This window comes from Myotis davidii, unplaced genomic scaffold (genome assembly GCF_000327345.1).
Source record: "Myotis davidii unplaced genomic scaffold, ASM32734v1 scaffold329, whole genome shotgun sequence".
Taxonomy (NCBI): domain Eukaryota; kingdom Metazoa; phylum Chordata; class Mammalia; order Chiroptera; family Vespertilionidae; genus Myotis; species Myotis davidii.
Window position 1 is genome coordinate 1,708,459 of NW_006300374.1, and position 15,009 is coordinate 1,723,467.

General features: G+C 48.6%; 1 protein-coding gene across 1 annotated transcript in view; it reads right to left on the reverse strand.

Moving 5' to 3' along the window:
* Positions 1-1,671: 1,671 nt before the first annotated feature.
* TBXAS1 (thromboxane A synthase 1) overlaps positions 1,672-15,009 on the reverse strand; it is a 154,422-nt gene continuing 141,084 nt past the window's right edge. Inside the window, exons 11-14 of the mRNA XM_006777104.2 lie at positions 9,995-10,086; positions 5,756-5,893; positions 4,107-4,269; positions 1,672-1,908 (exon numbers count right to left, since the gene is read on the reverse strand). Of these exons, the coding sequence (XP_006777167.1) occupies positions 1,834-1,908; positions 4,107-4,269; positions 5,756-5,893; positions 9,995-10,086 (468 nt within the window). The 3' untranslated portion in view covers positions 1,672-1,833. The remainder of the gene's footprint in view (positions 1,909-4,106; positions 4,270-5,755; positions 5,894-9,994; positions 10,087-15,009) is intronic.

Here is a 15,009-nt window from a genome sequence, read left to right on the forward strand (position 1 = left end):
AGGAACCTGGGGTGGGAGAGTATCACATGCTCCAGAAAAGTCATGTGAGCTATGAAGACTGCAGACAACATGGATTGGCTGACCTTTGAGAAAGCAAGTCAGGAAAAGCAACTACATGGAATGGAAATTCAAGAGGAATGGGGGTTCATGAGGCCAGGTTGTAGGGTGGGCATGGGGAAAGCTGTTCCTCCTGTGTGGGCACAGGAGGGAGTGGGCAATGTGATGAGAAGTCAAAATGACCACGACTCAGAATGTTAATGCAAAGAGGTAGTGGGATCCAGGGCAAGTGTGTGTGTGATGGCCAAGTTGTCAGGAGGCCCAGCTGGGATGCAGCTGGAGGGCTTTGTTCAGGACCTGTCAGTGCCATTTCCTGCCCCTTGTTAGCTGGTGCTGGGTGTGAACAGTGGGCTTTAAACAGCCTGGGGATGTGTGTCCAGCAATTCTAGCCCATTAGGAAGCTTGACTGCTGTGTTTGGAGATTGTGACCACCTGGATGGAGAAGGGGAGGGAAGCCAACAGAGTTGATGGGCTGGGGTGTCAGGTGTGGACCTGCACCTCAACTAGGGAGCCAGGTGCTCAGCTGGGCCCTTCTGCAGGATGAGTTTCTGTGATGGCCATGGGGGGTCAGGGACTGGGGGAGACACGTGGGGCCATCAGGGGAGCAAATGGGTCACTGGGAATGGGAATGGATGGTTTTTCCCAGTGAGTCTGAGCCCTGGACTGGGCATCTCAAAGGGGCTGGGTTCCAGAGATGAGCAGGTGGTGGGCAGCACGTGTGTGAGTGGGTTGTGATGGGCTGGTGGGACCTCCTGAGCAGTGGTCCGCAAACTGTGGCTCTTTGGCCCCTTGAGTGTGGCTTGTCCACAAAATACCCACTTCTGCGCATGCACCACGAAGTTTCAATCGCACTGTACATGTGCGCCCGCAGAGGCAGCATTTCCAGCCACGGATATGTGGCAACCTATTCTGCCAGCTCACCTGAAACAGTCTGAACTTTCTAAAGGTGGGTCAGCATCTGGGTATCCCATCCATGCTCACAGATTCCTATTATCTATACGGCATTTAGCCCCTTAATGCAAATAAGAGGTCAGATAGAGGAAAAGGTCTTTGATCTTGGTCAGCCTCCCTGCTTTACAGATGGGAAAACCGAGGCTCAGGGAGGTGGCAAGATCATGGCTGTTGGTGGGAGATCTGGGATTCAATTTGCAAGTTCTTTGTTGAATTTACACTTCTCAGCAATACAATAACTACTTTTTACTAACATTCACCTCTGTATTTTAATTGATCAAGATTAAGAAAAGATGATGCTCTTAAAAAGTACACTTTAGCCTCTATCACTTTTATGTACATTGAAACTTAAGAAGTCAGTATTACCCTACCTAGAAATATCAAAGAATAATAAAGCTTTTGAACCACCTTTGAAGTTGAACTTCTGAATGTCATTGCCTCAGTCAAATACTGCAAAGCACCAGAAGCTGAAAAGGCCTATGAGCTGGTACCATCAGGACAGCTCAGCACAGTGCCCCTGTGTCGATTCCTTCCATCCTGAGGCCAGGACAAAACCTCAAGTTCTCAGTCATTTTGTCAAAGCTACAGTTTCACTTATTTATCAGCAATTTCTTATTGAGAGAGGGGGATCTGTCGTTCAAACACCATTGGCAAAGATAAAACTAAGTTTAACAAACGTTTATTAAACATTTAGGAAATGTTACGGAAATGACCTCTTTTATACTTGTATGCCAGGCACCCTTTAAATTACTTAGATGACGTTCCCCCCAAATCCGAATTTCCACAAGGGTTTTCTTTGAATTAGAAGGTGCTGTTGTAACTGTGTCAGCGGGAGACAATCTTGATGTAGACACCATTTTTTGGACTTAGGGCAGATTTGGATTCTAGCTGCAGTGGTACCTAAGGTAGAGGAGATTAAAACATTTGTCACAGATAAAAACATCCACAGGAAAACATTCTTGGAACCGGGCCTGAAGCAGGGTTATGGAAATTCGGCTGAGGTCTCAGAGAGTTGAGCCAGGAGCAAGCAGTGCAGCCTCCCATCAGGACCCCTCGGACCCAGCAGAGCTGCTTCTCCAGGACTAGGCACTGGGCCCTGCAGCACTGGTGCTCATTCCCCCTTTCCTGTGTTAATAATTCCCATTTATTCTCCCAAGAACCCTGCAAAAGAGGTAGAGGTGGCTCACTTTGCAAATGAAGAAATGAAGGTTCAGAGAGGCCAAGTGACTTGTTCAAGGTCACATGACTAAAAAATAAAGAGCCAAGCCTCAAACTCTTCTCATCTCCATCTCCCTCCCTGTGCCAAGCCAGACCCTGAGCAGCCTCTCTGGGAAGGACTTTGGGGAGTTGGTCCTCATGCTGTTCCCTGCTCAAGTGTGCTGTGGTCTGACCTCAGTGCCATGCAGAAAGCTTTCCTTATGTCTTACAAGGAAGATCCCTGGTGGGCTGGGGTCTTGGAAGAAACACCAAAGAAATACTTAAGAAGCAGGGTAGTCCCTGGAGCCATATGTAAAATGATGGTTCAGTGGCTCACGTGAACCCTTTCGAGGAAAGGAGTCACCAGGCCTTACTACTGGGGCCTTGGCAGAATTGTCAGATGTCTTTGAGGATTGTAGTTCAGATGGGAGACCAGTTCTATGCCCCAGAAGCAAGATGGTCTAGACCTGTGCTATCCTGTATGGTAGCCACTAGCATTATGTAGCTGTTGAATGCTTGAAATGTGGTTAGTGGAAAGGGGGCTGAATTTTTTATTTGATTTAATCATTAACATTTAAATAGCCAAATGTGGCTAGTAGCTCCTGTATTAGTGCAGGCCTAGACAAACTAGAAACACCATTGGACTTCAAAAAAAGGAGGTCATTTGGGGCTAGCGAAGCCAGGGAGGGCTTCCTGGAGGAGGTGACTCCTGAGGTGGGTCTAGGAATGGGAGAAGCCATGTGAGCAGAACTTCTCAGGAGTCACTTTGGGATTTGAGGCAACACCCAGGAATGTGGAGGATGGGACTAGACTTGGGGTGGAAAGTTGAAGAGATGACATTCCAGGTCGGGGCAGTAGCCTGAGCAGGTAGAATGCTCTTAGAGTGGGAAGTTGGGGTAGGGAATGTAAAATGGGCTCAGATAAGTTCTCCCCAGATCAGCAGGCTCCAGACTCATGGCTGGTTCTTGAGCTGGGAAGTGCCAGGCATAAGCAGTGGTTGGGGACATTGACCCAGCCACTGTACTGTATGTCAAGATGAAGGGTAATGAGGCAAACCCCAGAAGGAAGTCTTGCACACGTGGAAGACCTAGGGCAATCAGACCTGCCTTCTTTCTCTGTTCCCTCATCTGCTTTGGCTCAACTCTGTTCCCAATTTGTCCCTCCTCTCTCCAGCAGTGACCATCAGAACTTGGTGGACATTTTCACATCCAATATCTTTTTTAGCCCAACTGAACTCCTTATTCCTCCTGGACCAGCACCCACCCCAGTCTCCCTGTTTGCTGGGGGAGAGGGGCAGTGCCTCTCTGGATCTAGAAGTTGTCACCATCTGTCACTGTGTCCTTATCTGTCCCCTATGCGCTCTGGTCCAGGTCTACTGCTGTGCAGGGGAGTTCCAAAAAGGCATGGAGGAGAGCGAAGTTCTGGTTGTGTGGGGAACAGCTAGCCCCTTGCAGGCAGGCTGCTGGATGTGGAGGAGAGGGAGGACTTGGGAATGAGCAAGATCTGATTTGAACCCCAGTTTCTTCACTGGCTAGTCATTCATTTGCTTGTTGATGTTTGTTGAATGAATGAATGAGCATCTGCCATGTGCCTGGCATTAAGCTGGGTGCTGAGGCACCGAACAATAAATATGACAAACTTGTTCCCTGTTCTCACGGAGCCCGTAGTCCAACTGTTTGACCTCAGGCAAGTTACTTAACCTCTTTTTAGCTCCTCGTCTGAAAATGGGAATAATAAAACCTACTTTGGATTCTCTTTGCCAAGGAGGGAAGGGCTATAGCATCATGAGGGCTAACGCTACTGTACAAAGAAGAAGAAGAATATTAGGCCAGCTGCCGGGCAGACAACGCGGTGAACACGCCTGAGCCTGGAGCAGCAGGGCTCACCAGCAGGGGGCTCACCTGAGTCTCAGGGCAGACTTCAAACCGGAACTTGCTCAGGAGGTGGAGCAGCGTCAGCTTGACCTCCAGCAGCCCCAGCCGCACCCCGAGGCAGCCCCGGGGACCCGCTCCGAATGGCAGGTAGGTGAAGGGTCGCCGGCACCTCTGGGCCTCAGCCGTGAACCTGTGAGGCAGCGCAGTCAGGGTTGGCCCAGGACACCCGCCTTCACTTCGGGGCCTCTTCGGCCACTGGGTCTGGCTGAGGGTCCCCTACATCAGAGGTGACGATCCTACCAAGCGGCCTAACCTCCACCGAAGTCAACAGAATCCCGTTTTCTCTTGGGCCTGTCCCCAAACTATGGAGCTGGTGGCTGCTAATCCCTGAGCTTTCGTTCCACTCCCCTCCTCCCTTCCTGCAAAGGCATTTTGAATGAAAAGAATCACCTGCACAGTCAGTGTTGCCCTCCTGCCCTCCTACAGCCCATCGTGCTGTTAACGAGCCTGCGGGCTCACTGTGATCCAGAAAGGTAAGAGCCTTAAAGAAACCACAGCCCTTACATGGACCCTGGGCTCCACCTTCTCAATCAGCCAGAGGTGACACCAGCCATACTTCCTAAGAAGGGTCCCCGGGCCCTGGTCCTCCTCTCCTGCCCCAAGGCCAGGTCCTGCCAGCTGTCCTTGCCCCTCTGGTTCAAGCAGTGAAATTGAACTACTGGAAGCTGTGGTACTTGAACCACGAAGGCCTTCCTCAGAGGAATTGCCTATCTGCTACACATGGCAGCATGTGCCACACGTGTTCCGTGGCAGTAAAGCTAGGCGACAGCCATTGTTGTGTGGTAGCCAGCTCACGTCTTACCACCTCCACACTTTTCTGGGCCCAAGGTGCCCTGGAGCCCCCATCCCCTTATTCAACTGAATATTAATGCAATGTTTGTTTCAAAGATGATGCTATAAGCCCGGCGGCCACTGTTTATGGTTCCTGATCTTTATTTCCAGGAGCTGCTGTGCAGCAGGGTATAGTATTTGTCTAGGCCCCGCTGCCCACAGCTTCCCTGTGGCTGGTTGTAGAGCTGGGGTTGGGTCCCCGGGAAGCTGGAAGCGCTGGAGGTGGAGCCCACCTGCTGCCTGACCAGCCCTCCCTGGCCAGATCGACAGGAAGGGACAGAAATGCGTTCTTTTGAGGAGGGGCTGTGGATACTGGTGCAGACATTTTAAGCCTGGGAGCTAGAAATGAAGTGTAAACAAGGGACCACATCCCACGTAGGGGCAGGAGGGGGTCCAGGTCTGCCATGTTAGTCTGGTTCTCATGAATTCCTGGAGAAATTGTGTTGGATCTTCTTGTTTTGGATCAGGCTCCATTTTTTAAAAAGGAAAAGATGTTGTGTTACTTTCCCATGCGCACCTGAAATATGATCCGGTGTCCTGTGTCCTAGTTTGAACAAACAGAAGACACCCACTTGAAATTGCCTTGTTCCTTGCGTGCAGTGCTGCGAAATGCTAACTCTCTGGATTCTGTTTGGGCTTTTAAAAGTGGTACAATATGATTGCCTTGGCTTTTGACATGGGACAGTGGTACTAGATCTTTACCAAATCTGTGTCTCCAGGCAGCCACCTACAATCTCCCCTTCGCTCACCTCCCTCAGGGGCCCATTAGAAGGGGTGGTGCTCACCTCTCGGGGTCAAAGGCCTCTGGACGTGGCCAGTGCTCCGGGTCATGGTGTAAGGCGCCCACAGCCATTTCGACCACTGTGCCTGCGGGAATGCGCTGCCCCAGCAACTCGCAGTCCTGTGCCGCCTCCCGTGTGAACCTGTGGGGGCGGGGAGGGAGGGGGGAACAACGGGTCACCCCGGCCTTGATGCAGAATAGAGATGAGGAGAGCTAGGGTGGGGTGATGCCGGGGCAAAGGTGTTCTGGGTCTGAAGTGTGGAATGAGGGACAAGGGAAGAGGAGGCCCTGTCCCCTTTGGGGGTGACCAAGACCTACCCACCCCACCCCATTAAGTCTCTACTGCCCAGGACCCTGCAGCCTCGGCCAAGCATGTCAAACTCAAAGGCTAACACTGGCCAAATAAACGAGGCATGTGGCCTAAGGGCCACGAGTTTGACATGCTTGCTCTAGGCCAGCCGTGGGCAAACTACGGCCAGCGGGCCGGATCCGGCCCAATTGAAATGAATAAAACTAAAAAAAAAAAAAAAAAAGACCATACCCTTTTATGTAATGATGTTTACTTTGAATTTATATTAGTTCATACAAACACTCCATCCATGCTTTTGTTCCAGCCCTCCGGTCCAGTTTAAGAACCCATTGTGGCCCTCCAGTCAAAAAGTTTGCCCACCCCTGGGCTAGGCTCTTTAGACTGGCCTGGCCTTTGGTGAAAGCACAGTCACTGCTCCTTCTTCATCCAGTCTGAAGCCCATCTTATGCTGGGTTGGGGGCACATGGGTGCCTTTGAAGGGCTTATTTCTGGTGCAGTTTTACGTGGCCACACCCTCCCTCACCCTTCGCTTTACCTAACGGAAATTTGAGTTTGAAAATCTGTTCCCCATTTATTGTCTGTGTTACTATGGATAAGTTCCACCAGAGAGGAATGCTTCTGGTCAGATGGTTTATTTTATCGAATGGCCATGGCATAATGCCTTTTATGTTCTATTTTTTAAGGGCTAGACTATCTATGTTTGCATATGGACAGACAATTTCTGGAAGAATTCCTAAACTGCTCCCATTATCTCCTCTAGGGGATGGGACTGGGGTGGAGGATGGCAGGGCACCAGGCTGACAACTTTTTCTTTGGATCCTTCTGTGTTGTTTAGTTTTTTGGGGTATTTTTTAGGTATAAGCATATTGTTTTGGTAATATAAATAATTTTTAAAAATTAGAAATAATCTATGTTGGCTTTTGCTTCAAGTGGTAGGACTTGGCTTCCCTCAATATCTTAGAGGAGATAAAATTACTATATTAATTATAGCTATAAAAGATATTAACAGCAACCGCAGCTCCTTGCAGCATTTACCACTCTGTTATGAGCATTTAATGTAAGAGTCAGGAGCCTGAGAGGCAGGGTTGTGGGGCCCCCTTCAGATCCTCAGTTACTAATGCAGTTAATATGTGTATGCATGTGGGATCAAAACCCCAGTTTTGAGCAGGAAGATGGGGGGAGGGGTGTACAACTTCAGCTCAAAAAGAATCAAACAAGGCTACTCCCTGGCATCCCTTCTTGGTCATCTTTACCGGAAATAGCTTGGACCTGGATGCAAAGGCCCCTACAAAACAGAAAACAGGGCCTCCCTTCTGAACATGGTGGCCTCTCTGGCTCGGTTAGGCTGCATAAAAGGCCAGAAAAAAATCTCTGAATTCTACTGCATAGAAATTGGACTCACATTAATAACCTTTCAATAAGAATTATGTTTTTCACAAGGGCCATTCTGAGTTATTTTTATAGATGAGGGTGTCAGTCAAGTTGTATCAGTGCTTGGGAAAAGCTAGCAGGCTTTTTCTGAGATTAAAGGAATAATAAAATGGAATAGAAGAATAGAATTAGACTAGACTAGACTAGAATAGAATAATAAAATTCTCACTCTCTTTACATTCACCTCAAATCCTATGCCTGGGCCAAAGCGAATTGGCCTCTTGTTTGGGTGAGAATAATGATGGTTTGCCTGTCTCATTTTTGTTGTTTGATAACAGAAATCAGCAGAGCTGATACAGTTTAAAATGCCAATGGAGTAGGGGTAGAGGAAGGTGAGGCTCAGGAGATCATGGAGTGCCCGGGGTTGGAGCAGGACTGGAAGCTGGCCACTCGACTCGAAGCTCAGTGCCTCTTGCTCTTTACCGCATACCTTCCATGGCAGGCTACTCAGAGGGGAGTGCGTTTTCCCATCACTATTCCACTGATTCTCACTGTACTCTGTGGGGCAGGCGGAGCAGGCACGCGTGCCCATTGAACACTCAGGACACAGAGGCACAGAGCAGTACAGAACTTAGCCAAGGTCACACAGTAAACTCAGGGCTGGGCCAAGACTCCTGACTTTATATCTAGACCAGCGATTTTCAACTGGCGTGCTATACGACTTTTTAACACGTGCACTACCTGACTAGTCAGGGCCCCTGACCTCTTTTCCTTTAGATTGTCAAATTAAAAATTGCCAACAGCCAACAACAATAGCTAAAAAATTATACCTATTTTTTTTTTGCCAGACCTGCAAAAATTATACTTTTTGGCATGCCACAGAATTTTAGTAATTAGTTAATGTGTGCCATGAAAAAGGTAGAAAAATCACTGGTCTAGACCCATTCTGTCAGTATAGGTCACTGCACTGTATGCGACTTTATGGGGGAATTTTAACAAATGCATCCAGGTACTCTGGTTTCTGTCCTGTCCCGGAGTGGGAGCGCCAGTGTGCTCTTTCCCAGGAGCGATGCTGTTGCCGACTTGCTCACATGGTGCTGCGGATACAGGCCAGCAGGAGGACTGGAGAACTGGCCGCGGCATTTTGTGTTTAAGAGCCTGTTCACTTTGTCACCCAACACGTCATCTATTCAAGGTCTGGTGATGAATTTTTGATTGCGTTTAGATTCAGGAAATGATGTGTCTTTGATGAGTTTATACACTTTCCTCCCCCTAGAGAACACGACTGTTCAACTCAGCTGAGTTCCCCCTGTGCCAGGAGCCCCGGCACCCGCAGGCCTGACCTGGGACACCGGTGTCTCTGGGGCCCCCTAAAGGCTTCTTTCCTTTTGACGGTCTTTGTTGTGTCTCTGAATGTCTTATTTTGAATTTTCTTTTAATGTGTATAGCAGCCGCCCAAGTTCTATTAGAAGGACGTTGGATATAAATCATTAAAAAACAAAGATTGGATACAGTTTGCTTTGCGGCTCCCTCCAAATCAGGAAGGCCCGTGGAGTCACTCCTCACCCTGGCCCCAGGGGAGCAGGCAGGCCTGGCGTCACCACTGCTCCCAGGCAGGTGACAGAAGCCTCGTGTGCTCGGGGACCACGTATCATGACTCACACCCTGGAATTCTCTACATTTGCTCTGGGCCTGAACATATTGGACAATATCTACAAACACACTCTCTAGTGATGTTTTTGGAATATAATTTCAAGATACCTACAAATCATCCACATTTTCTTATATCTCCTTGTGGTTTATTCATTCATAGAAATGTGGATGGACTTTATTGTGTGGCTTCTGATTCTGGAGCCTGAAATCTAGACCTGAAGGGAGACCCGGCTCCACGAGATGCCTGGTTTAGGGGGACTTTGAAAGAAGCAGGTGGCCTGGTTCCTGCTCTCAAGGCACCACAGGCTAGCGTGGCTGGATGTACAGTGGAGACATTTTACAGAGCAGCTGAAATGTGTCCAAATATAACACGAAGCATAGTTAGGGCCCCAAAGTGCCGGGGAGGGAGGCAGTGAGGAACAGTGCGGCGTGGTGCAGTCAGACCTTGGCTTGGAACTCCGAAGACAGAACAGGTGTGGGCTGTTGGGGACCAGGCCTTGGCCGCCCCCCCTGGAATGTCAACTCCAAGGTGTGTCTCTGTTTTGTACGTGGCTCATTTCCTAGTGCATGGCACAAGGCAGATGCTCAATAAAAGCTGCTGAAGGAAGGAAGGAAGGAAGGAAGGAATGGGCCAGGGGAGTGGCAAAAGCCAATGCTGGGAAGCCAAGGAGACCAGCTTGGGGTGGGGAGGAAGGTCATGTTGAGATGCTTATTGCTGTGGTTACTGCATGGAAGGCATTACACCTGGTGCCCCCAGGGGATACAAAGAAACGTAAGACTCAGATCCTGCCTCCAAGGAGCTTGAGTCCAGCGTTGCTGATAACACAGGTGGTGGCAGACTGCACAGGTGAGGACCCCAAGCAGTGATGCTGAAGGGACCTGGGGTGCAGGGTGGGGGTGCGAGCCTACCTGAAAGCCGGTGGGTACATCCTCAAGGTCTCTGCGATCACCATGTCCAGGTAGGGCAGGCCTTCCTGGAGGCTGCAGTACTCAGGGGCCGTCTGACCGAGGGATGTGACAAAGGAAGAGTGTCGAGTTAGACCAAGTACACAGCCTTCTTTTCCCTTCACGTTAGAGTCCTGCTCCAACTTGAGCAAACACTTAAATGGAACCCCCACCAGATCCAAAGCTGACACCACCGCGATGGCATGTGATGAGCGCCCCGCATGTCCTGTTGAGCAGAATGTCCTCTGTGCTTGTTTCATGGTGCTACTAGTATACTACTGAGGCCAGGCAGGCCCAGCCGGGGGCTGGGGTCTCTGAGTGTCATGTAGAGAAGTTCAGTTATGAAACATCCCTGGCACTTATGGAGACCTGGTGATGCAGCAGGCTATGCATTGTACAGACACTACCTTATTTAATCCTCCCAGCAAATTGGCCAGACAGCTAGTAAATGAGGAAACTGTGGTTGTAGGTACCAATAAAGTTACAAGACAAATAGTGAAATAGAAGAAGAAAGAAAAGTTTGCAACATTTATAAAGGATTAATAATAGTAGCAGAACCCAAAGAGCTAAGAAGAGAAATTCATTAGAAAAAGGGCCAAAGGCTATGAAGAGGCAAAGCACGGAAGAAGAAATACAAGTTGTCATGATAAGAATTCAAATGAAAATCATGAGAGTCCATTTGTCACCTATCAGATTAGGAAAAGTTGGGAAACATTGATTAGATGCTGGGGTGGGGGAGGTATGGAGCTAATAATACCTCATGTTGGGGAGCCCTGACACCCCCTGACGACTTCCACTGCAGTGGCACCGTCCTGCTCTGGCCCTCACCTTGCAAAATGACATTGACTGAAATGACATTATTCGAGGCTCCGCCAAACTGAGTGTGTTCTGCATGGAGGTCTGAAGGCCTTTGAGGGTCGCAGCCTACTGTGGGTTTGGGTGAGCCTATTTGAAAGAAAATGTGCTAAGATGGACTAAGGGATATTTGTATGATAAAGTTAAAGCCTTCATTTATTCTTTTCCTGGAGGAGCTTTTAACTGTGCTTCTAAGCTTTTGGCTCAACTTACACATGTGAGCATTAGTGTGGCCCAGCAGTTCTGTGGTGGAACATGAGCTGCAGCGGACAGCTTTTAATACAGATGGATGCTTGGGCCCCGCCCACTCATTTACTTATTCATTCAACCCAGGGAGTGTTGGTCCACACTATTGATTGATTATTGGTCCGAAGGGGAGCCTGGGCCCCACCTTTTCTTTTGAAGTCCTTCTCTCCCCAGGTTCTTGTGTGTAGCCTGAGGGGTCAAACCACTGCTAGTCTTCCTGTCTGTCTGCTACCCCAGGATCCTCCTTTCGGGATGGGGTGGAGAGAGGCGCAGGCCTCTGTGTTTTAATGGGACTATGTTTTATTTCCCCGTCCCATTTACAGACCAGCCCACCCTCTGGGACCTAGTTTTGCTGGCCTGTAGTTCTTTTCAGGAAAATCTGGGACAAAGGGGTTGTGAGCCAATCCTGCCAGCAGAGGGCAGCAAATGTATGGCAAATGGGGACTCCCCTGGAGGCTGGGCCCCAACTCAGAATCACAAGTTAGACCCCAAAGGACCGTAGAAATCATGAATCCAGATTCTTCATCATAGAGGTGGGAAAAACGAGCCCCAGAGAGGGAAGCCATGAACCTCCAAGTCACACAGATGGAATTTGGAATGGAAACCCAAGTGTTACTCATTCAGCAATCCCTCAAACACCTACTGTGTGCCAGGTGGGGGGCTAGGTGCTGGGATCCAACAGGATTAAGTCTCTGCTCCATGGGGAAACAGACTCCTAAGTAAGTCCTTAGACTGAATGTGGGCTTAGGAACGGGAACTATAGCTCTTTTTTGGGAGCTCATTTATTTACTTATTCATCCAACCCAGAGAGAGTTGGTGCATACTATTGACCAGGCCCGGTGCTAGGCACAGGGGCATCACTTTGAGACCCACTAAGTTACAGGATGGGAGCTGTGGGAGAACTGACAAGGGGCACATGTCCTGGCATTTGGATGGGGCAGCTGCTAGAAGGAAGTGATGTCTAAACAGAGATCCTTACAGCGAACAAGAAGAAACAGGTGAAAAGTGGGTGGACTTGTTGGGATGCTGGTTCAAACCAATAAAAAAAACAACAAAACACGTCAATCACAGGGCCTTGGACCCTGAGGGGATATTCTGTGTGCTTAGGAACATATGGTTTATTTTTAGTGGGATGATGGTATGGTGGGCGTGTTTTAGAAAAGAGCCCTTTTCTTTTAGAGCTATATACCGAAATATTTACAGACGACGTGATGAGATGCCTGGGATTCCTCTTTAATGGAAGTGGGGTAGGATGGGAGTTACCTGAAACTAGAGTGGCCATAAGTTGACTCTGGTTGAAGTCAGGTGATGGGTATACCCAGGGTTTATGCAATTACTCTTCCAATTTGTGTAGGTTAAAGCTTTGTTTCCTATAAAGTTAAACTACTAAATAGACATTTAAACAGCAGGAGTGGGTGGAATAGCCTCTGCAAAGACTCTGAGCTGTGTTAAAGAATTAAAAATGATTGCATTGGGTGGCTGAGTGGGAGAGGGGACACTGGGGGTTGAATCTTGGACAATAGGGAGCAGGTCTCCAGGCACAGGAGGCAGAAAGGCCTCCCACCGGGACAAGCCCTCGGGCAGCATCAGAAGTCGATGAAATGTGGAGGGGATTGTACACAGTGGCGGAGGGCTGTCCGAAAAGCAAGGCAAAGGCCGTTATGCAATGTGGGTTGATATGCTACACATTTTTCGTTGCCATCTAGAAAAAACTAAGAGAGAAAAAATCGGGGGGTGGAGGAGAATTCACGAGAGGTGAATAGGAGAAGGAAGGGACGCTTAGTCAAGGAAGTGCTTTTCCTTGAAGAGCAGGCTGGCCGCTCACCCCGAGTGTTGAAGATGGAAGCAGCGTCTCGCAGGCAGGAGGCTGGACCATGGGCTGAGCGTTCCTGTGCTGCCGGCCTGGGCCTGCTCAGCCCCTGTCCATCTGGTCAGGCGGGGTCTGCCTACCTGGAGTGTCAGAGGGCCTTGGGGGGGGGTCTGAGCAGAATATTCTCTGTCCAGACAGGACGCATGTGAAGCATCTTAAAAAGTGGTCTCTAGAGGTTTTCCCTGAGTCCTGCTGCACAGACCAAAGAACTCAGAATCAGAACCAGGAGGACTCTTAAAGTCAGCCTGCCTGCCTCCCCCACAGAGCTGCAGCCTCGGTCCCTGATCGTGGCCCTGCCTGGAGTCGTCACCAGGTTCGGCCGGGGCTCCATCCTGGATCCACGGCCCATCAGCTGTGGCCTTGGGCCAGTTGCCAAGGCAACATCAGAAGGTCACCTGGTCTGTAAGTTGGGGTCATGACAGTCCCCACCCATCTCTAGGGCAGGGCGGACGAGCCGGTGCAAGGTCTCTGGAAACTGAATGTACCAAACAAGCTGATGATATTTCTGTTCGGACATATTCAGTAGCAGGGAGATCATTTCATCGGGAGGCCCTCCGTTGTGTATGAAACTGTAAGGATGCGTCAAAGAGGAGAGTGATTCTAAAATCTGATAGCATTTACTTCGGCTGGGGCTTACTTCATAGCATAAGTAACTGCCCTGAGAAGGTTGAAAATCAGTATTAAATATTTATTAATACTTAACATTGGGAAATATCGACTAAATAGTTAATGGATAAATATTGGGAAAAATAGAAACTTAAACAGTAAACTGGATCTTTGTGTTGTGGTTTACCTCCCAATCCAGCATTCCTTCATTTCTAGGGAGATTTTTTCCATTTGCGTTTGATTTTGAATGGGCAGTAATTCGAATTTTATTTTTAAGGTTCTTGGTTTCTTAGTGTTTAGATCATATAGGTTAGGATCTGTAAACCGATATCTAAATGCAATAAGTAAACTGATGGTTAAAGGAACTTCATGGAAAATCTTTAGATAAAGCCCTTGAAGAGGAAATCATACTGCTCTCTCCTATTAATATCGCTTTGCTACATTTAGATTATTGTGTACATTTTCTCTGTAAGCTAGACACACACACACACACACACACACACACACACACACACACACACACACACACCCAGTCACCCACATCCACACACACCCACATCTACACACACACCCTAAATATGATGTGGAGTATACATGAGAAAAAGAAAATAAAAAATGTCATTGCTTTCAAAGAGATTTTTCCCAGCCCTAGCTGGTTTGGCTCAGTGGATGGAGCATCGCCTGCAGACTGTAGGGTCCCAGGTTTGATCCTAGGTTTGATTCCCATCAGGGGCACATGCCCAGTTTGCGGGCTCAATCCCCAGTAGGAGGCATGTGGGAGGCAGCCAATCAATGATTCTCTCTCATCATTGTTGTTTATATCTCTCTCCCTCTCCCTTCCTCTCTGAAATCAATAAAAATATATGTAAAGAAAAAAAGGTTTTCCCCAGAGCCCTGGCCTGTGTGGCTCAGTGATTAGAGTGTTGGCCACGCACCGAAGGGTTGTACCTGAGTTACAGGTTTGCTTCCCACCCCCAGTTGGGGTGCATGTGGGGGGCAACCAATAGATCAAGCAGGTCAAACTCATGGCTCATGGGCCACATGTCTCGTTTATTTGGCCCATGTTAGCCTTTGAGTTTGACATGCTTTCAATAGATGTCTCTCTCTCTCTCTCTCTCTCTCTCTCTCTCTTCTCTCTTCCTCTCTCTAAATAAAAAAATCAATAAATCCTCTCTTCCCCCTGCCACCCTTCCTTCCACTCTCTCTGAAAAGCAATAGAAAAAATATCCTCAGATGAGGATTAACAAAAAAAAAAGAAGAAGAAGAAAAGAAGATTTTTCCTGGAGATCAGGGAGCTAATAGGAATGTTATCATTGTTCTATTTTGCTAAAGGAAATAGAAACAGGGTGGCATCAGTTTTGTGCCTCCCAAGTCGCAGCAGCCTGAGGCAGTGTTGATGGGT